Source organism: Osmerus mordax, chromosome 7 (assembly GCF_038355195.1).
Source record: "Osmerus mordax isolate fOsmMor3 chromosome 7, fOsmMor3.pri, whole genome shotgun sequence".
Lineage (NCBI taxonomy): Eukaryota > Metazoa > Chordata > Actinopteri > Osmeriformes > Osmeridae > Osmerus > Osmerus mordax.
In genome coordinates, this window is record NC_090056.1 from 4,733,633 (window position 1) to 4,756,025 (window position 22,393).

General features: G+C 42.3%; 1 protein-coding gene across 1 annotated transcript; it reads left to right on the plus strand.

The window, feature by feature from the left end:
• The first annotated feature begins 1,174 nt into the window (after positions 1–1,174).
• Positions 1,175–21,754, plus strand: LOC136945557 (rhamnose-binding lectin-like). Its single transcript, XM_067239452.1, has 15 exons — positions 1,175–1,291; positions 2,147–2,176; positions 2,256–2,300; positions 2,412–2,547; positions 2,623–2,732; positions 8,351–8,395; positions 8,503–8,638; positions 10,026–10,135; positions 20,538–20,582; positions 20,689–20,824; positions 20,898–21,007; positions 21,081–21,125; positions 21,231–21,366; positions 21,447–21,564; positions 21,649–21,754. Exons 1-14 carry the CDS (start codon positions 1,243–1,245, stop codon positions 21,550–21,552), a joined length of 1,239 nt encoding a protein of 412 aa, XP_067095553.1. The 5' UTR covers positions 1,175–1,242; the 3' UTR covers positions 21,553–21,564; positions 21,649–21,754.
• The last annotated feature ends 639 nt before the right edge of the window (positions 21,755–22,393 follow it).

Consider the following 22,393-nt stretch of genomic DNA (forward strand, 5'->3'; position numbering starts at 1 on the left):
AACTCACTACAGGAGAAAAAATTAAAGGAATCTTGGGAGAAGCAATTCAGTGAGGGATCCCCTCCTCCAGAGACGGTTGGTGAAAGAGAGGCGCAGAACACAAGCTAAACAGTCATACAACAGGAAAGTGTCAATGGGTATTAAAACACAAAAATCCAGTGTTTCAAAATCCAAAATCCATTTTCTTTATTGCTATGTAAATGCATTTACTGTGTATACATAAACAACTTTGTCTTTACATGTAACTACATGGCCTGTATGCTGTGTTCTCCATTTTTGTGTGTTGTGTCTAATGATTGCTCCATAGTGTTTATATATTGATTTGCTGTGTTTATGATCTGACAGCTTTGTTTGATTTTGAGCACAAATTACATGGTTTAGTTGCGAGTGTTTGATTTTGCCAGAAGAGTCAGAGGTTTAGGAAATTGAGTTTGAATATTTGGTTTTGTGTTTACAGTTTTGAGAAAATGGTTGACTGTTTCAAGAAATGTATTTTAGCAATCGTGAAAAACTGTAATAAAGAATAAAATCGACCAGACGAGTCAGGTACCTAATCGGAAATACAATACCATCAACATCCACCGGGGCCGTTGCCTCAAGCCGAGGAGCGAGGGGTGGGGGTCTGGCTACAACAGATGAGGGAGTGAAACAGCTCATTAGGGGAATGTAGTGCAGGTGTGTGAGAGGTAACTCCTCTGGTGACCTGGACCTTTGGAGCCGGGCTGGAAGTGTGACAGTCACACAATCAATCATTCAAACAACAAAACATTGAATACATTCCTCCATGTATTCCTGGTTAGTTCCTGGTTAGTCAGTCAAACACACCAGGGTCAGGATGATCAGTGATACAGGAAGCACTTGATTTACTAAACCCACTGAGACCAAAAAAGTCCAGAGCAAAGCTCTGAGTTAACATAAACACAACATTTCAAATACTTGTCCCAAGCATCACCAAATGCTTAAATATCCTGCTTTATTCAACTATTGGGCTGGTCAACCCTCTTCCTGCAGATTTGGAACCACAATTGGAACAAATATGATTCAGCTTGTCAGCCAGGTAATTATTACAATCTGGTGTTTTGGATTAGGGTTGAACTCAATCAATCACCACCTGCACCTCTATAAATACAATTGACACGTTACACGTCTACATATCCAACACACGCAGCTGCTGTTTGTCCAAGAGTCTGAATTTTTGCCTTTATTAATACTAGTTGTCTGAGGTGAGGTTGTTTTTTTATAATGTCTAGAAAGACCATGAGTCCTCGTCTCACGCTGGGGGCTTTGATCTGTAAGTACCTGGTCTCTCTGGGCTGCTCCTTGGTGAGCAGGAGGACTACTTTATATTTACATTATCATTCAAGTTTGTCTGGGTTTGAAGTTGTAGAATTAGATTATGGTTTGTGACTGGATTCACTGTAAGGTAACTCCTATTGCTCCCTCCTTTTAAAAATGTAAACTTAAATGTTATGGAATGATCACAGTTCCAGAGACATCGTGAAACTAGTTCGGAAGTCATTTGTTCTGGGGTACTTTAATGAAAGGTGTATATTTTAGTTATTTGACTATGGGTTAAATTGGAGCCAGAATGGTCAAAGTAAGGTGAAATGAAATGGCTAATGGAATTGATTACAAAGCAAACATGTTACAAAATGAAGGTTTTTACCTACTCCACTATAATTATTGTTAATCAGAGAACAAGAGGTGAGGAAGGAGTAGGACAAGCCAGAACTGAAAGTGCTTAGGAGATTAAGAATCCACAGAACAATGCTTCATAATTCCCTTTTATACCAAACTATAATTGGAACAACCAATCAGACCACATCTTGACCCTTAACAACATGCAACAGTAAGTTACAAAATGAGGTGAGACCATCAAGTAGACTCCATCCAACAACTCCAGATTTTAGCCTGAGAGGTGGGGGCAGGGTGACACTCAGCCTTGCATTACTTCAATGAATTGTTAGTTTCCGTTTATGAAATGTAAAGGGGTGGGGGAGAGTTTCTTGTCTTTCCACAAATATCCAGAAGGAGTTGTAGATGTTGCAAATGCATCTGGGTCCAACTGTATATGATGCTCTAGGAATGTTTACAGTCCATATTTGACCAACTGCCTGATTGTGATTGTGATCTTTGTCTTTTTCAGTGCTGGCATGTTGTATGTCTACAGGAGCAGGTAAAACTCAGAGCCTGATTGTCCAAGGGAGGATCTGCTTTTTGTAAACGATTGACAATTATAATTTGTACTGTTTCAGTGACTACAGACATCTGTGAAGGTCAGCAGGCCACCCTGAACTGTGGTACGTTGCTACACTGTTACAGTTGTACAGTTGCCTTGCTAGACTGTTTCCCACAGCATTGAAGTTACATTAACGGTAAGAGAATGGGGCTTAACTTCTTCCTGTTTCCAGGGAGTTCTGTGATCAACGTGGTCAGTGCTAACTATGGACGCACCGACCGTGTGACCTGCATCTCTGGTCGTCCACGACATCAGATTCGCAACACCAACTGCCTCAACCCCACAACCTTCCCGTTGGTGACTAGCATGTAAGACACGTGCACGCACACAGACATGCGTGTTTGCTTTTTCTCACACTCATTTTGCTCCTTCCACCTTCCCAGGTGCAATGGGCATACAAGCTGTTCTCTGGATGCCTCCAACTCTGTGTTCTCTGATCCCTGTTATGGAACCTACAAATACCTGCATGTGATCTACAACTGCATTCCCCCAAGTTGGTATTTGTGTGTTTGATTGTGTGTGTGTAGAGCGCTGACACTGACATATTTGTACTATTACTGTTTCAGAGACGACAGTGATCTGTGAAGGTCAGCAGGCTACCCTAAACTGTGGTATGTTGTAACACTGAATGCTGTTGCCCTGCTATACTGTTAATAGTTCCACACAGCATACACTTTGATGGTAAGAAAGCAGAGGTAATAACTTCCTGTTTCCAGGGAGTTCTCATATCAACGTTGTCAGTGCTAACTATGGACGCACAGACGGGGTGACCTGCATCACTGGTCGTCCACAAAGTCAGATTAGCAACACCAACTGCCTCAACCCCACAACCTTGTTGTCGGTGGCTAGCATGTAAGACACGTGCATGCGCACACAGACATGCGTGTTCTCTCTCACACACACATACTCACACTTATTTTGCTCCTTCCCAGGTGCAATGGACATACAAGCTGTTCTCTGTCTGCCTCCAACTCTGTGTTCTCTGATCCCTGTTATGGAACCTACAAATACCTGTATGTGACCTACACCTGCACATGACCTACACCTGCGGTAAGTGATCTTTACATCAGTCTCTGTGTGACGTGTGTCTTTATAACATAATATTTGTTGACTGGCACTTTCTGTTTCAGTGAGTATTGTTGGGTCGAAGGAGTGGAACAGCCTGGACCTGGATGTGAACCAGTTCCAATGCCAAAGACTGGTTCAATATTGAATAAATTCCACCATTTACATGTATCAGTGTGTTGTGGTTGTTTCCAGGTCAGTCAGAAATGCATCAGGGACAATATGGATCATTGATGTAGGAAGCACTTGATTTACTAAACCCACTGAGACAAAGTCCAGAGCAAAGCTGAGTTAAAACAAAACCTACTTGGTTTCAAATACTTTTCCCAGGTATCACCACATCCTTTATCCTGTTCTTAGTGTTATGAAATGTAGTTATTATTCAATCCTTTCCAGCCGGACCATACAAAACAATTATTCCCATGGTTCCTGCCTTAATATCTTCATGAATATCATGATGATGACAAGATGGAAACCTGACTGCCAAACAAGGATGCCCTTTTCATTTTCTCTCTGTTCCAGATAGTACCGTTCTATACGTACCACTGGATGGTGCTATTTCTTTGTGCTAGGTAACCTTCATCTTGGTGCGAAGTGAGACGAATGACACATTACAGTACTGCAGCATAATGTGAGAGGTTGTTTGGTTTTAGTCTGGAATGTATTCTATTCTACTGCATCTAATGACACATGTTTGTTTTGATGCAAGTCTAGAAAGTTAGTGCTGTGCATTTGGCTGTCTGTTTTTCACTCATTTCACTAACTTTCATGGTTATTGTGAACCATAACATTTTGCAATTGAGGTAGCTTTCTCTGTATTTACAGAATGGTTGGGAAGGATAGTTTAGAGAGCAGAGCCATTATAAGTCATTGTACTTTGTTTAATTGCCAGAAGCAGCTTCAGAATAAGGATCCTATATAAAATGTCCTGTGTGGGTTGAACTTGACGAGGCTACACATGAAATAAAAAGGCTAGTCTGCTAATTTCTAAACCCATGGCCATGTGTTTTTGATCATAAAAACAAGACTTAGTTCAAGATGACGTAGAGAAATACTGACAAGTAATTTGCGTCTTAATGGAGTTTTCATCCTAATGCATTACCATTCAATAGCTAACAAAACATTAGTAAAAATAGCTTGCTAATAGAATCAGAACTTGTTATGGAGTCAGGTGGCTGAGCGGTGAGGGAATCGGGCTAGTAATCCGAAGGTTGCTAGTTCGATTCCCGGTCATGCCAACTGACGTTGTGTCCTTGGGCAAGGCACTTCACCTTACTTGCCTCGGGGGAATGTCCCTGCACTTACTGTAAGTCGCTCTGGATAAGAGCGTCTGCTAAATATGTAAATGTACATGTAATGCAGGAGACTCAGAAACCTTAGCACGTCACTAGCATCTCGTCATATCACGCAGTCGGCGCACAGCTAGATAATCAGTGCTCTTGAGTACCCAGCATGCAGTGTGGCATGTCAAAAAACGCAAAGACTTGTGGAAAATAGTTAGGTTACAACGGCCATGCGAGGGATTTCAGTTGTTGTGTTCGTTCAGTTAGATGTTTGTAATGTTATTGTTTGTTCAAAGGTTTCACTCGCAAGGGGCTGGACGTGGGCCGTATCCTAGCCAGTTGCCTATGAAGTTATTCTTGATTCTGGTTTGACTGAGATTCTGGAACGAGATCTACTCAAGAAGAGAGTCAATATATCAAGCCATCTGTGAGAAAATTTGAAGACATTGTTGCGGTTAATGTGTTTGGATTGTGGGAGGCAACGATTTGACTACACCTAAACCTCATGCGGCTGCTGCAGCATTTCTGCTTTGACGTGACCTGCGCTGGGAGAGAGAGAGAAACAGTATGGATGGGGATAGTGTGCGGGCAGATGTGTCTTTATATAGGGTGAAATGGAATGAGAAATGCAATACAAAATGTCTGAAAGTGGTGTATTTATGTAAATGTCCACATTGCCTCAATATCTTTGTGTCAATAAATAAAATATAATTTTGACTGATGGTTTTTCAAACCTTATTGGCTTCAAGGTGACATCATTCTGATGTACAATGCGCAATTTCATGCAATTTTACCTTGAAATGTCAACCGTTTCTTCACCTTTGTCCCAAAGCTATTCATAAAATCTCAACAGTTGGTGTGTAGCAGAGAGGATAAAGAGACTGACTTGTAACCTTATGCCCAGGGGCGGAGCTAGACTCAGTGCAGTGGGGGCGGAGCTTCATCATGGGGCCCTCTGCTACAAAGTCATTTTAAAATTAAAACCGTAAAAAAAACGGTAAAATATCTGATGAATGCATATGTTATAATGTGTCACATGTTCAGCCAAGTAAGCCTATATGTCAAATAAGACACAAAGAAAAGCCACATTTGTTGACAAGTTTGTATTGATGAACAAAGAAAACAGTTTGCCAGTCAAATAAAATATTTTCAACACCACGGACAGCAACAGCTGATCGACAGCGATGGTGCTGAACAGGCCAAGTGCGCTCAATCAGTGCCACAGTATTTCTTACAATTTTGTTGTCTGCTTAACGATCCTCCCGAACAAATGAATGTAACAAAATTATACACATATCCCTTATTAAATCTTCATCCTCCTCCTTCATGGTGGAAAATTTGCCAACCACTTTGTCCTTGTCAATATGTATGTCCCGCTCCACACACAGAAAAATGAGATTTGACAGTCTGGCCTCATGCATGCACGAACGCAAGTAGGCTATGTCTTAATGAGACGTAGACGGCTGAAATTTCGTTCGGCACTGAATGTAGCGTTTTGTTGCCTGGCAATTGTTATTGTTGTGCTGGTTTACCATAGCCACGAGTTAAGTGACTGTTACGTAACTTACGTTTGATAAAAAAGAGCTGGATTAACGGAATGTGGTAGCGCGAGATCAGAAGCCGTAGTTAGCTACTTTCAGCTAATTATCTGCATTGTGTCACTAAGCGAGGGCCCCTTTCTCGTAACGTGACGCAAGATCGGCGGCGTTTGGGGGCCCACTGACTGGCACGGGGCCCTGGGGCGGCCGCAGCCATGCACCCACGCTATCTCCGCTACTGCTTATGCCTTATGAGTTCAAATCCCCATTCAGCCTATTGTTGTTGGCCAACTACATGAAGTACCTTTGCTCTCTTGTTGTCCAACTCTCCCTCTTCTACAATGTAGCCTACATTTTTATAATATTTTGCCATTTTGCGGAGGAACCCGCATCGCTGCTTGCAGCTATATTTGGTTTTGTGTTTACAGTTTTGAGAAAATGGTGGACTGTTTCAAGAAATGTGTTTTAGCAATCGTGAAAAACTGTAATAAAGAATAAAATCGACCAGACGAGTCAGGTACCTAATCGGAAATACAATACCATCAACATCCACCGGGGCTGTTGCCTCAAGCCGAGGAGCGAGGGGTGGGGGTCTGGCTACAACATATGAGGGAGTGAAACAGCTCATTAGGGGAATGTAGTGCAGGTGTGTGAGAGGTAACTCCTCTGGTGACCTGGACCTTTGGAGCCGGGCTGGAAGTGTGACAGTCACACAATCAATCATTCAAACAACAAAACATTGAATACATTCCTCCATGTATTCCTGGTTAGTTCCTGGTTAGTCAGTCAAACACACCAGGGTCAGGATGATCAGTGATACAGGAAGCACTTGATTTACTAAACCCACTGAGACCAAAAAAGTCCAGAGCAAAGCTCTGAGTTAACATAAACACAACATTTCAAATACTTGTCCCAAGCATCACCAAATGCTTAATTATCCTGCTTTATTCAACTATTGGGCTGGTCAACCCTCTTCCTGCAGATTTGGAACCACAATTGGAACAAATATGATTCAGCTTGTCAGCCAGGTAATTATTAGAATCTGGTGTTTTGGATTAGGGTTGAACTCAATCAATCACCACCTGCCCCTCTATAAATACAATTGACTAGTTGCACGTCTACATATCCAACAAACGCAGCTGCTGTTTGTCCAAGAGTCTGAATTTTTGCCTCTATTAATACTAGTTGTCTGAGGTGAGGTTGTTTTTTTTATAATGTCTAGAAAGACCATGAGTCCTCGTCTCACGCTGGGTGCTTTGATCTGTAAGTACCTGGTCTCTCTGGGCTGCTCCTTGGTGAGCAGGAGGACTACTTTATATTTACATTATCATTCAAGTTTGTCTGGGTTTGAAGTTGTAGAATTAGATTATGGTTTGTGACTGGATTCACTGTAAGGTAACTCCTATTGCTCCCTCCTTTTAAAAATGTAAACTTAAATGTTATGGAATGATCAGTTCCAGAGACATCGTGAAACTAGTTCGGAAGTCATTTGTTCTGGGGTACTTTAATGAAAGGTGTATATTTTAGTTATTTGACTATGGGTTAAATTGGAGGCGGAATGGTCAAAGTAAGGTGAAATGAAATGGATAATGGAATTGATTACAAAGCAAACATGTTACAAAATGAAGGTTTTTACCTACTCCACTATAATTATTGTTAATCAGAGAACAAGAGGTGAGGAAGGAGTAGGACAAGCCAGAACTGAAAGTGCTTAGGAGATAAAAAATCCACAGAACAATGCTTCATAATTCCCTTTTATACCAAACTATAATTAGAACAACCAATCAGACCACATCTTGACCCTTAACAACATGCAACAGTAAGTTACAAAATGAGGTGAGACCATGAAGTAGACTCCATCCAACAACTCCAGATTTTAGCCTGAGAGGTGGGGGCAGGGTGACACTCAGCCTTGCATTACTTCAATGAATTGTTAGTTTCCGTTTATGAAATGTAAAGGGGTGGGGGTGAGTTTCTTGTCTTTCCACAAATATCCAGAAGGAGTTGCAGATGTTGCAAATGCATCTGGGTCCGACTGTATATGATGCTCTAGGAATGTTTACAGTCCATATTTGGCCAACTGCCTGATTGTGATTGTGATCTTTGTCTTTTTCAGTGCTGGCATGTTGTATGTCAACAGGAGCAGGTAAAACTCAGAGCCTGATTGTCCAAGGGAGGATCTACTTTTTGTAAACGATTGACAATTATAATTTGTACTGTTTCAGTGACTACAGACATCTGTGAAGGTCAGCAGGCCACCCTGAACTGTGGTACGTTGCTAAACTGTTACAGTTGTACAGTTGCCTTGCTATACTATACCCACAGCATTGAAGTTACATTAATGGTAAGAGAATGGGGCTTAACTTCCGGTTTCCAGGGAGTTCTGTGATCAACGTGGTCAGTGCTAACTATGGACGCACCGACCGTGTGACCTGCGTCTCTGGTCGTCCACGACATCAGATTCGCAACACCAACTGCCTCAACCCCACAACCTTCCCGTTGGTGACTAGCATGTAAGACACGTGCACGCACACAGACATGCGTGTTCGCTTTTTCTCACACTCATTTTGCTCCTTCCACCTTCCCAGTGTAGCAGAGCCAACAGACAAACCACGTACCATCACACCTTTCCCCTACCCCCGACAAGGAGAAAGGGGGTTTTCCCCCTTTGTCCTTATCTCCAGAGCAGGAGCTTCAAAGCTTCTGGCCCAGCATGGGGTCAGAAGGTAGACCAAAATGGCCTTACAGTATGGAGACAAAGGATTTTAAGGAAGAACTAACTTTTCTGGATTTACAAACATATTCTCAAGGACTACATGGCTCAGGGACACTATTTCAATGACAGTAGTTGATGTGTTATAATGTATGCTTTCCCTTTAATGCTGTGTTGATATAATTTGATGTTTTAATGTAACTTCCTTTCCTGTTATGATAAATCAGTCAATCTTGATATCAAAATGATTCGAATCTACAAACTAAACCATTTATGAATGTTGTATTGTTATATTTTGAAGTATAAGCAATACATGGACATTTGAAATAGCTGAACTCTGAAAAGTTATCAACCACTTCACACCCATACGTCAATCTCAGGATGGACGCCCAGGTGGGAGTAACTGACCAATCAAAGAGTTCACCTCCAAAAGGATACCCCTCTTTCGCAAGGATTATAAAACCTCGACGCACAAGCAATCCTCGCTTTTTCGCAAGGATTCACCGGAAGTGTTCGCGACACATCTGACCTATCCTTCTCAATCAGCAACTCACTGGACCACTAGGAACTTGAACGAAAGATTCCTTTGCTCTAACCGTTTGACAACGACGAACGGAACCTTGACTCTTCTTCTTCAAACTGACAACAGTAACTGCGATATTGCTACATTTCTTACTTGTGAACATTGGCATATTGTGATTTAATTTGTTACGTTTGATTTTAGTTTGCAAATGATTTAACCTAACTTTCGTTAGGATTAGTTAACATACTCTCCCATTGTTCTCCAGAAGCCTATCTCTCTCTCTCTCCTCTCCCCTCCCCACGCGCTCTCAACCTACCACCTTGTACCAACCCTCATCATAGTTTAGGACCTACTGTATACAGTTCAACTCAACTCACTTTCAACTAACCTATAACTTCTCTGGTATTTGTTCATTATAATTACATTTCCTTAAATAAATCATTGTTTATAATACTCGCGTTATCCCACGTTATCTGATCTGCTCTACTTTCATAGAATTCACTACTTAAGATTAGACTGATTATTACGAAGGCTATTATTTCAATATTATTCAATAAGGTTTCCTCTATCCCTTTAACAATAAGAGGTGGTGCCCCCAAGAACTACATACTTTATCATAAATTAAGTATTGCTAATCTTAAACGAGCGAACCCCGCTACACCAGGTGCAATGGGCATACAAGCTGTTCTCTGGATGCCTCCAACTCTGTGTTCTCTGATCCCTGTTATGGAACCTACAAATACCTGCATGTGATCTACAACTGCATTCCCCCAAGTTGGTATTTGTGTGTTTGATTGTGTGTGTGTAGAGCGTCGACACTGACATATTTGTACTATTACTGTTTCAGAGACGACAGTGATCTGTGAAGGTCAGCAGGCTACCCTAAACTGTGGTATGTTGTAACACTGAATGCTGTTGCCCTACTATACTGTTAATAGTGCCACACGGCATACACTTTGATGGTAAGAAAGCAGAGGTAATAACTTCCTGTTTCCAGGGAGTTCTCATATCAACGTTGTCAGTGCTAACTATGGACGCACAGACAGGGTGACCTGCATCACTGGTCGTCCACAAAGTCAGATTAGCAACACCAACTGCCTCAACCCCACAACCTTGCTGTCGGTGGCTAGCATGTAAGGCACGTGCACGTGCACACAGACATGCGTGTTCTCTCTCACAGACACATACTCACACACTTATTTTGCTCCTTCCCAGGTGCAATGGACATACAAGCTGTTCTCTGTCTGCCTCCAACTCTGTGTTCTCGGATCCCTGTTATGGAACCTACAAATACCTGTATGTGTCCTACACCTGCACATGACCTACACCTGCGGTAAGTGATCTTTACATCAGTCTCTGTATGAGTGACGTGTGTGTCTTTTATAATATAATATTTGTTGACTGGCACTTTCTGTTTCAGTGAGTATTGTTGGGTCGAAGGAACAGGTCGAACAGCCTGGACCTGGATGTGAACCTGTTCCAATGCCAAAGACTGGTTCAATATTGAATAAATTCCACCATTTACATGTATCAGTGTGTTGTGGTCGTTTCCAGGTCAGTCAGAAACGCATCAGGGACAATATGGATCAGTGATGTAGGAAGCACTTGATTTACTAAACCCACTGAGACAAAGTCCAGAGCAAAGCTCTGAGTTAAAACAAAACCTACTTGGTTTCAAATACTTTCCCCAGGCATCACCACATCCTTTATCCTGTTCTTAGTGTTATGAAATGTAGTTATTATTCAATCCTTTCCAGCCGGACCATACAAAATCATTCCCATGGTTCCTGCCTTAATATCTTCGCTGTCCACACAAATTATTTCTGAACTGCCAGATACCTGGCATGTAAGACACGTGCACGCACACAGACATGCGCGTTTTCTCTCACACAAACACACTAATATTTGATAGCCAAATCCTTGGCCTGAATACTTCCACTGCAAACATTTATCATATCTTGGTGCATCTAAACAAGCCAAGATTACACTTGTGTGGCAGATGGCCTATTTTAAAATAGAAATTCCCACATTAAAAAGCATAATGACAGTTTGTATGATTTGAAATTGTCATTTGTCATCACACTAGCATTTTTAATCATCACGGTAAACAATTATACTGCAATGAACTGAAATTACACAAGTTAAAATAACAAAACCTATAATATTACTTGTGAACGAATATCATTCACGTCATACTAAACCTAGCTGTCAAATGAGGTAAACCAATCCTTCGTTTCCTCTTCTGAGCCTATGCAGGTCGTGAAATTATCCAAAGACTTGTGACCTTCAGTGACAGTCGGTAGATGAACGAATCATTTCCTCTACTGAGGAACTGTCCCGATGCGCGGCCACGAGAAAATTAACATATCGCTCTGAGACTACTCGTTACTCCTGAGTCATACTAAAGATTTGTTAAAATTAACTAATCGTTCACGAAGGCCACATCACTACAGGCTACATGTAATCAATTACAGTAGTTGGGGACGGTGGACACATCACTTAAGTCATACTGCAGTATATAACATGCATAGCTACTTTGCACTACTACCTAATAATACAGTATACAATTATTTCAAAGCCTATTTTGAGCTGTAAATATACTGTATGTTTTAGGTCTACAAAAGGACAGGGAAACGTATCAACAGATATTCTCATTCAAACTATCTTCTACTGTACTCATTTGCTTAGTCATAGACGAGTTGCTCTTCTGATCTCTATCTTGACCTCTGGTCCAATGCATGATAGTGTGGCATCCTGACAGTCCCCCTGGTCTTTAGGTTGGGGTCGGTTTGAGAGCCAAGGAGCTATATTGCTGACTAACACTGACAAGGTACGCTGAAAATGTTCTAAAATGTTCCACTCATCCATACAGGCTCTCTCACCCAGGTCTGCAGTTCATCAACTGAAAGCTGCTCTTGATTGAATTAACAACTGCTCAGGGGACAGGCTATATGCATGCCTGTATTTTAACTATTTAGTAGGCTATAGTTGTCAGGGTGTTTCCTCGCTCCATGTAAAAGCCAGGGGCTCCGTGCTAAAAAGCTGTTCTGGTCCTGCCCTCGTTGGAAGTTTGGTCTGCAGTCGGAAGAAATCTCCCTCTCTCCTGATGATGAAATGGTTTACCTGATATCGCCAACTTGTAGTGATTTCCTTCCTGGTCCTCTTCCTACTGTCCCTCCACTAGCTCCATCCTTCTAGGTGCAGTTCTGACAACACCCAGATAGAAGTCAAAGAAGGACATCAAAGCAATAGAACACTGTTCTGAAACTAAAAAGCGACTTTGTGAAGCAGAGGATAACAAGGGTACAGACAAACACATAACCAAATGCTGTAAATAAACCAAAATGACACCATGACATGTCCAAACCTTCAGGTGTTGATTTCAGCAACATCTAGTGATTTCAATTTGCACTGTGACAGAATATGTTATGTTCCCGGCCTGATCCCGGCCAGGTTTTCTGTTTGTTCTGTTTTGTTCTTGTTTTCATAGGTGTTGGCTCCAGGCTCAGGGTCTCCTGCCACATACTTAATCCTTCCTGTGAAATTGAAACCACTGCATCTCATCCCCTCATCAGCACCACAATATTTCAACCCCGGTCACTCATCGCCAGTTCAACGCTTCTAGTAGACGTGTTAGTGTTGGCACCTAACTTAAGGTACGTTATCTCAGAACACTAGGTAATCGTGCTTTTGTCTCTGCCTGTTACAGACCGTGCCATATCCTCCTTTGCCTGTTCGTCTGCCTGCCTGCCCCCCCCCCCCCCACCCGCCTGCCCCCTCCCCCCAGATCTCCTTCGTTCCCCTTGTCCTTTTTTTCCAATAAAACTGTCAACGGTGCCTTGTGTGGAGTTGTGCATTTGGGTCCACCAGCCAGTAGCCAGTTGGTCCATCTTAACAGAGTACTCTTCGCCGAAGCTGTGAACACTTGGTTCATTTTGGCAAGCGGCAAAGTTCCTTGAGGCAATAATTCTGAATGAAAAGCAACACATTTATTGGATCAAAATATCCATATAAGTTATGTGCTGGGACTTCCTTTAGATATGAACTGGTTTCATCTGGTCTGGTGAATAATACCTGAAAACTTAAGCAAAGTCAGCCATCCTCAAATCTTCACAGATCTTTACCAAACTCTCTTCTCGTAAGAGAGACAAATATCGACAAATATGTACTGTATACATTGTTGCATGTTGCAAGCTCTTACCAAGTTAGCCAGCTTTACTTTGTAATCTACTACTCATCTACTACCCATCTACTACCCTACTACTACTGTACTCATGAACATGAATGAACTCATAAACATGAATTTAAAAAGACAATCTCCCTTCATCTTGTATTACCTTGAATTTGTCAATCTCTTACAATTGCTTTGAAAGCTTTTCATTGCTGTATGTGCTGTGTGTATTCTCTTTTGTACTCGCAAACCTACATATTCTAATCACAAAGACCAGTTTCTGCAAGTGACATGCCTGGACATACATCTACAGATATGCTGTGAGAACCTGCTTTTTAATCCAGGCACACCTTAGGGAAACACTGAAATGACCCTGGATCAGTAGACAGGCTGAGAACTCACTTCCTCTGGGTCTGGACAGTAAGTTCAACTGCATATATTTCGCGTATATAACATTCCAGTGTAACAAGAACTAAATGTACGTTTGTCCTTATAGTTTGTTTGTGCTGTTTTGCTGTTTACAACGACTGACTTCTCAGATTCAGCAGCATTCAGCAGATTAGACAGCACTTCACAAAGCAATTTACCTGGATGTCCCTCCACCCACAACCCAGGATCACTCCACCCGGGATGCGAGAGGTCTTCACCAGGCTAAATTCTTGTGAGTTGAGAAAGCCTGGGAACAATATTACAGGATCAGTGATGAGGGCTAAAATTGTAAGCTTACCATGTCTGGGTCCCTGTGCAGAGTCTGGTGTCCTCCCTGCTTCCGCCCATGGCTGCCCTTCGATGAACTCCAGCTGTCTTCGCGGCAGCCTCCTCTCCTCCTGTGTACAGTACCAGATGTCTCTGAGCTGGCTGGATGGACGCACGGCTATGCTGGAGGATAGAGTGACGAGGGAGGGAGACTTAGGAACATGAAGACATGGAGACAAACTCGCACATGCAGCCATACACAATGCCTTGTCAACATCACCCTCCCTTCCTTTGCAGCTTCAGTCACCAAACTACAAGGTTAGCATTGTGCCCAGAAACACTGGGCAAAAGTTTTAGTGTGTGCTAACATGGCTTCTAAAGATGAAATAATAATTGGGTTGTGTTTCTCTCTTCGGTTCTCAGCCTCTTAGAGCCAAGACCTGATTTGTTCCAGAGATCTATCCCATCAGCCATCCCTTCCAACCCCGCCCTGCCTCTCCTCCATGTCCCATAAAACGCCTTGCATGTGTATGTGCAACGTGCATCAGTTCTAGACAATCTCCCCATGTTTGCATATGAATGCCAAACACTGTCGTGTGAAGGGTCTTAAGCAACAAGGATCATCCCAGAAACTATCAGTGATTAGTTCTGGGCTCATTGTGAGAAACCTGCAGAGGAAGGTTGTTGATATCCTCCAATTTGTTTCTTTGGACACTTGGTTGGACTTCCTAATGGGCTTTACTACAGCCTGACTGATTACTCATTTGGAAAGGTTGAGCTTTCACACAGCTCAAAGTTCGTGAGCATGAGACAGGATGAGTGCTGTGCACTTTGTATGTTTGCACAGCTCCTCGTTGCAGATACTGGCTGTCATCCCCCCTCCTCCGTCTCTCTGCTCTGAGCTGCACTCCATCCAGCCAAAACAGACAGACTTGCTGACATGTTACTTCACTCACTCAGCAAAGGCACGAAAGGCTATTAGCCGCCCGCCTTGCTAAGGTGTTCCTCAATGAAGGAAAATGTCTGTATAAACAAAGACCAGCTAAAGGGGGGGGGGGGTATCCAATCCAGTCATCCTAGAATCAGCCTTCGAAGATAAGGATGAACGCACAGGAATGTTTGTCATAAAAAGATTCCTAAGCAGGATCTTGCTGTGTGAATGAGCTCTTTGTTTACAGCCAAGGTTTGTGGGCTCAGTTAATCAAATGGATTATGGCTAGACCACCAGTCTGAGAAATGGCCATTCTCAAAAAAACAAACACCCCAGTCCCATGCTTTCACTATGGTGTGTGTGTGAGTGTCTGCTAAAGCTTGAAAAATTGATAGATGAAGCAGATTGGTGTCAAATTGGCCACCACCTTAATCAGTTCAGAGTCAGTGAGTCAGATGGCTGAGCGGTTAGGGAATCGGGCTATTAATCAGAAGGTTGCCGGTTCGATTCCCTGTATTTGAAAATGACGTTGTGTCCTTGGAAAAGGCACTTAACCCTACTTGCCTCGGGGGAATGTCCCTGTACTTACTGTAAGTCGCTCTGGATAAGAGTGTCTGCTAAAATGACTAAATGTAGTTCATTTTGTCAACCATAATCTGAGGGAAAATATTTCTTTATGACTTACTATCCCATGATGATGACAAGATGGAAACCTGACTGCCAAACAAGGATGCCCTTTTCATTCACATGACCCAACTACATCAAGGCCTGAGGTTTTCTTTGAGTAATTCCATATTTGAGACCGTTGTCTCTTTTCAGAAAGAGCCTATGTGAACACACACACTGTACACACATACAGAAATATAGAGTTAGTATCACTGTACAGCTGTAGAGAATACAAAATACATAGCCTTGTGGCATTTTCTCTCTGTTCCAGATAGTTCCGTTCTATACGTACCACTGGATGGTGCTATTTCTTTGAGCTAGGTAACCTTCATCTTGGTGCGAAGTGAGACGAATGACACATTACAGTACTGCAGCATAATGTGAGAGGTTGTTTGGTTTTAGTCTGGAATGTATTCTATTCTACTGCATCTAATGACACATGTTTGTTTTGATGCAAGTCTAGAAAGTTAGTGCTGTGCATTTGGCTGTCTGTTTTTCACTCATTTCACTAACTTTCATGGTTATTGTGAACCATAACATTTTGCAATTGAGGTAGCTTTCTCTGTATTTACAGAATGGTTGGGAAGGATAGTTTAGAGAGCAGAGCCATTATAAGTCATTGTACTTTGTTTAATTGCCAGAAGCAGCTTCAGAATAAGGATCTTAATGGAATTTTCATCCTAATGCATTACCATTCAATAGCTAACAAAACATTAGTAAAAATAGCTTGCTAATCGAATCAGAACTTGTTATGGAGTCAGGTGGCTGAGCGGTGAGGGAATCGGGCTAGTAATCCGAAGGTTGCTAGTTCGATTCCCGGTCATGCCAACTGACGTTGTGTCCTTGGGCAAGGCACTTCACCTTACTTGCCTCGGGAGAATGTCCCTGTACTTACTGTAAGTCGCTCTGGATAAGAGCGTCTGCTAAATATGTAAATGTAAATGTACATGTAATGCAGGAGACTCAGAAACCTTAGCACGTCACAAGCATCTTGTCATATCACGCAGTCGGCGCACAGCTAGATAATCAGTGCTCTTGAGTACCCAGCATGCAGTGTGGCATGTCAAAAAACGCAATGACTTGTGGAAAATAGTTAGGTTACAACGACCATGCGAGGGATTTCAGTTGTTGTGTTCGTTCACTTAGATGTTTGTAATGTTATTGTTTGTTAGTTAATATAATCTTGTTGGTCACCCTGAGTGTGCGTGTAGTTTAATCCGAACAGAGAGTCTACTATCAAAGGTTTCACTCGCAAGGGGCTGGACGTGGGCCGTATCCTAGCCAGTTGCCTATGAAGTTATTCTTGATTCTGGTTTGACTGAGATTCTGGAAAGAGATCTACTCAATAAGAGAGTCAATATATCAAGCCATTTGTGAGAAAATTTGAAGACATTGTTGCGGTTAATGTGTTTGGATTGTGGGAGGCAACGATTGGACTACACCTAAACCTCATGCGGCTGCTGCAGCATTTCTGCTTTGACGTGACCTGCGCTGGGAGAGAGAGAGAAACAGCATGGATGGGGATAGTGTGCGGGCAGATGTGTCTTTATATAGGGTGAAATGGAATGAGAAATGCAATACAAAATGTCTGAAAGGGGTGTATTTATGTAAATGTCCACATTGCCTCAATATCTTTGTGTCAATAAATAAAATATAATTTTGACTGATGGTTTTTCAAACCTTATTGGCTTCAAGGTGACATCATTCTGATGTACAATGCGCAATTTCATGCAATTTTACCTTGAAATGTCAACCGTTTCTTCACCTTTGTCCCAAAGCTGACCAAAGCTATTCATAAAATCTCAACAGTTGGTGTGTAGCAGAGAGGATAAAGAGACTGACTTGTAACCTTATGCCCAGGGGCGGAGCTAGACTCAGTGCAGTGGGGGCGGAGCTTCATCATGGGGCCCTCTGCTACAAAGTCATTTTAAAATTAAAGCCGTAAAAAAAACGGTAAAATATCTGATGAATGCATATGTTATAATGTGTCACATGTTCAGCCAAGTAAGCCTATATGTCAAATAAGACACATAAAAAAGCCACATTTGTTGACAAGTTTGTATTGACGAACAAAGAAAACAGTTTGCCAGTCAAATAAAATATTTTCAACACCACGGACAGCAACAGCTGATCGACAGCGATGGTGCTGAACAGGCCAAGTGCACTCAATCAGTGCCACAGTATTTCTTACAATTTTGTTGTCTGCTTAACGATCCTCCCGAACAAATGAATCTAACAAAACTATACACATATCCCTTATTAAATCTTCATCCTCCTCCATGGTGGAAAATTTGCCAACCACTTTGTCCTTGTCAATATGTATGTCCCGCTCCACACACAGAAAGGTGAGATTTGACAGTCTGGCCTCATGCATGCACGAACGCAAGTAGGCTATGTCTTAATGAGACGTAGACGGCTGAAATTCCGTTCGGCACTGAATGTAGCGTTTTGTTGCATGGCAATTGTTATTGTTGTGCTGGTTTACCATAGCCACGAGTTAAGTGACTGTTACGTAACTTACGTTTGATAAAAAAGAGCTGGATTAACGGAATGTGGTAGCGTGAGATCAGAAGCCGTAGTTAGCTACTTTCAGCTAATTATCTGCATTGTGTCACTAAGCGAGGGCCCCTTTCTCGTAAAGTGACGCAAGATCGGCGGCGTTTGGGGGCCCACTGACTGGCACGGGGCCCTGGGGCGGCCGCAGCCATGCACCCACGCTATCTCCGCTACTGCTTATGCCTTATGAGTTCAAATCCCCATTCAGCCTATTGTTGGCCAACTACATGAAGTACCTTTGCTCTCTTGTTGTCCAATTCTCCCTCTTCTACAATGTAGCCTACATTTTATAATATTTTGCCATTTTGCGGAGGAACCCGCATCGCTGCTTGCAGCTATATTTGGTTTTGTGTTTACAGTTTTGAGAAAATGGTGGACTGTTTCAAGAAATGTGTTTTAGCAATCGTGAAAAACTGTAATAAAGAATAAAATCGACCAGACGAGTCAGGTACCTAATCAGAAATACAATACCATCAACATCCACCGGGGCCGTTGCCTCAAACCGAGGAGCGAGGGGTGGGGGTCTGGCTACAACAGATGAGGGAGTGAAACAGCTCATTAGGGGAATGTAGTGCAGGTGTGTGAGAGGTAACTCCTCTGGTGAGCTGGACCTTTGGAGCCGGGCTGGAAGTGTGACAGTCACACAATCAATCATTCAAACAACAAAACATTGAATACATTCCTCCATGTATTCCTGGTTAGTTCCTGGTTAGTCAGTCAAACACACCAGGGTCAGGATGATCAGTGATACAGGAAGCACTTGATTTACTAAACCCACTGAGACCAAAAAAGTCCAGAGCAAAGCTCTGAGTTAAAATAAACACAACATTTCAAATACTTGTCCCAAGCATCACCAAATGCTTAATTATCCTGCTTTATTCAACTATTGGGCTGGTCAACCCTCTTCCTGCAGATTTGGAACCACAATTGGAACAAATATGATTCAGCTTGTCAGCCAGGTAATTATTAGAATCTGGTGTTTTGGATTAGGGTTGAACTCAATCAATCACCACCTGCCCCTCTATAAATACAATTGACACGTTACACGTCTACATATCCAACACACGCAGCTGCTGTTTGTCCAAGAGTCTGAAGTTTTGCCTTTATTAATACTAGTTGTCTGAGGTGAGGTTGTTTTTTTATAATGTCTAGAAAGACCATGAGTCCTCGTCTCACGCTGGGTGCTTTGATCTGTAAGTACCTGGTCTCTCTGGGCTGCTCCTTGGTGAGCAGGAGGACTACTTTATATTTACATTATCATTCAAGTTTGTCTGGGTTTGAAGTTGTAGAATTTAGATTATGGTTTGTGACTGGATTCACTGTAAGGTAACTCCTATTGCTCCCTCCTTTTAAAAATGTAAACTTAAATGTTATGGAATGATCAGTTCCAGAGACATCGTGAAACTAGTTCGGAAGTCATTTGTTCTGGGGCACTTTAATGAAAGGTGTATATTTTAGTTATTTGACTATGGGTTAAATTGGAGGCGGAATGGTCAAAGTAAGGTGAAATGAAATGGATAATGGAATTGATTACAAAGTAAACATGTTACAAAATGAAGGTTTTTACCTACTCCACTATAATTATTGTTAATCAGAGAACAAGAGGTGAGGAAGGAGTAGGACAAGCCAGAACTGAAAGTGCTTAGGAGATTAAAAATCCACAGAACAATGCTTCATAATTCCCTTTTATACCAAACTATAATTAGAACAACCAATCAGACCACATCTTGACCCTTAACAACATGCAACAGTAAGTTACAAAATGAGGTGAGACCATCAAGTAGACTCCATCCAACAACTCCAGATTTTAGCCTGAGAGGTGGGGGCAGGGTGACACTCAGCCTTGCATTACTTCAATGAATTGTTAGTTTCCGTTTATGAAATGTAAAGGGGTGGGGGTGAGTTTCTTGTCTTTCCACAAATATCCAGAAGGAGTTGCAGATGTTGCAAATGCATCTGGGTCTGACTGTATATGATGCTCTAGGAATGTTTACAGTCCATATTTGACCAACTGCCTGATTGTGATTGTGATCTTTGTCTTTTTCAGTGCTGGCATGTTGTATGTCTACAGGAGCAGGTAAAACTCAGAACCTGATTGTCCAAGGGAGGATCTGCTTTTTGTAAACGATTGACAATTATAATTTGTACTGTTTCAGTGACTACAGACATCTGTGAAGGTCAGCAGGCCACCCTGAACTGTGGTACGTTGCTACACTGTTAGTTGTACAGTTGCCTTGCTATACTGTTTCCCACAGCACTGAAGTTACATTAATGGTAAGAGAATGGTGGTTAACTTCCTGTTTCCAGGGAGTTCTATGATCAACGTGGTCAGTGCTAACTATGGACGCACCGACCGTGTGACCTGCGTCTCTGGTCGTCCACGACATCAGATTCGCAACACCAACTGCCTCAACCCCACAACCTTCCCGTTGGTGACTAGCATGTAAGACACGTGCACGCACACAGACATGCGTGTTTGCTTTTTCTCACACATTTTGCTCCTTCCACCTTCCCAGGTGCAATGGACATACAAGCTGTTCTCTGGATGCCTCCAACTCTGTGTTCTCTGATCCCTGTTATGGAACCTACAAATACCTGCATGTGATCTACAACTGCATTCCCCCAAGTTGGTATTTGTGTGTTTGATTGTGTGTGTGCAGAGCGTCGACACTGACATATTTGTACTATTACTGTTTCAGAGACGACAGTGATCTGTGAAGGCCAGCAGGCTACCCTAAACTGTGGTATGTTGTAACACTGAATGCTGTTGCCCTACTATACTGTTAATAGTGCCACACGGCATACACTTTGATGGTAAGAAAGCAGAGGTAATAACTTCCTGTTTCCAGGGAGTTCTCATATCAACGTTGTCAGTGCTAACTATGGACGCACAGACGGGGTGACCTGCGTCACTGGTCGTCCACCAAGCCAGATTAGCAACACCAACTGCCTCAACCCCACAACCTTGCTGTCGGTGGCTGGCATGTAAGACACGTGCACGCGCACACAGACATGCGTGTTCTCTCTCACACACACATACTCACGCTTATTTTGCTCCTTCCCAGGTGCAATGGACATACAAGCTGTTCTCTGTCTGCCTCCAACTCTGTGTTCTCTGATCCCTGTTATGGAACCTACAAATACCTGTATGTGTCCTACACCTGCACATGACTTACACCTGCGGTAAGTGATCTTTACATCAGTCTCTGTATGAGTGACGTGTGTCTTTATAACATAATATTTGTTGACTGGCACTTTCTGTTTCAGTGAGTATTGTTGGGTCGAAGGAGTGGAACAGCCTGGACCTGGATGTGAACCAGTTCCAATGCCAAAGACTGGTTCAATATTGAATAAATTCCACCATTTACATGTATCAGTGTGTTGTGGTTGTTTCCAGGTCAGTCAGAAATGCATCAGGGACAATATGGATCATTGATGTAGGAAGCACTTGATTTACTAAACCCACTGAGACAAAGTCCAGAGCAAAGCTGAGTTAAAACAAAACCTACTTGGTTTCAAATACTTTTCCCAGGCATCACCACATCCTTTATCCTGTTCTTAGTGTTATGAAATGTAGTTATTATTCAATCCTTTCCAGCCGGACCATACAAAACAATTATTCCCATGGTTCCTGCCTTAATATCTTCATGAATATCATGATGATGACAAGATGGAAACCTGACTGCCAAACAAGGATGCCCTTTTCATTCACATGACCCAACTACATCAAGGCCTGAGGTTTTCTTTGAGTAATTCCATATTTGAGACCGTTGTCTCTTTTCAGAAAGAGCCTATGAACACACACTGTACACACATACAGAAATAGAGTTAGTATCACTGTACAGCTGTAGAGAATACAAAATACATAGCCTTGTGGCATTTTCTCTCTGTTCCAGATAGTACCGTTCTATACGTACCACTGGATGGTGCTATTTCTTTGTGCTAGGTAACCTTCATCTTGGTGCGAAGTGAGACGAATGACACATTACAGTACTGCAGCATAATGTGAGAG

Coding starts and splice junctions, on each gene's coding strand:
- LOC136945557 (XM_067239452.1), top strand. CDS start 1,243: ATGTCTAGAAAGACCATGAGTCCTCGTCTCACGCTGGGGGCTTTGATC. Junction 8,396..8,502: donor GCAGGCCACCCTGAACTGTG/GTACGTTGCTAA, acceptor TCCGGTTTCCAG/GGAGTTCTGTGATCAACGTG. Junction 21,008..21,080: donor CTACAACTGCATTCCCCCAA/GTTGGTATTTGT, acceptor TTACTGTTTCAG/AGACGACAGTGATCTGTGAA.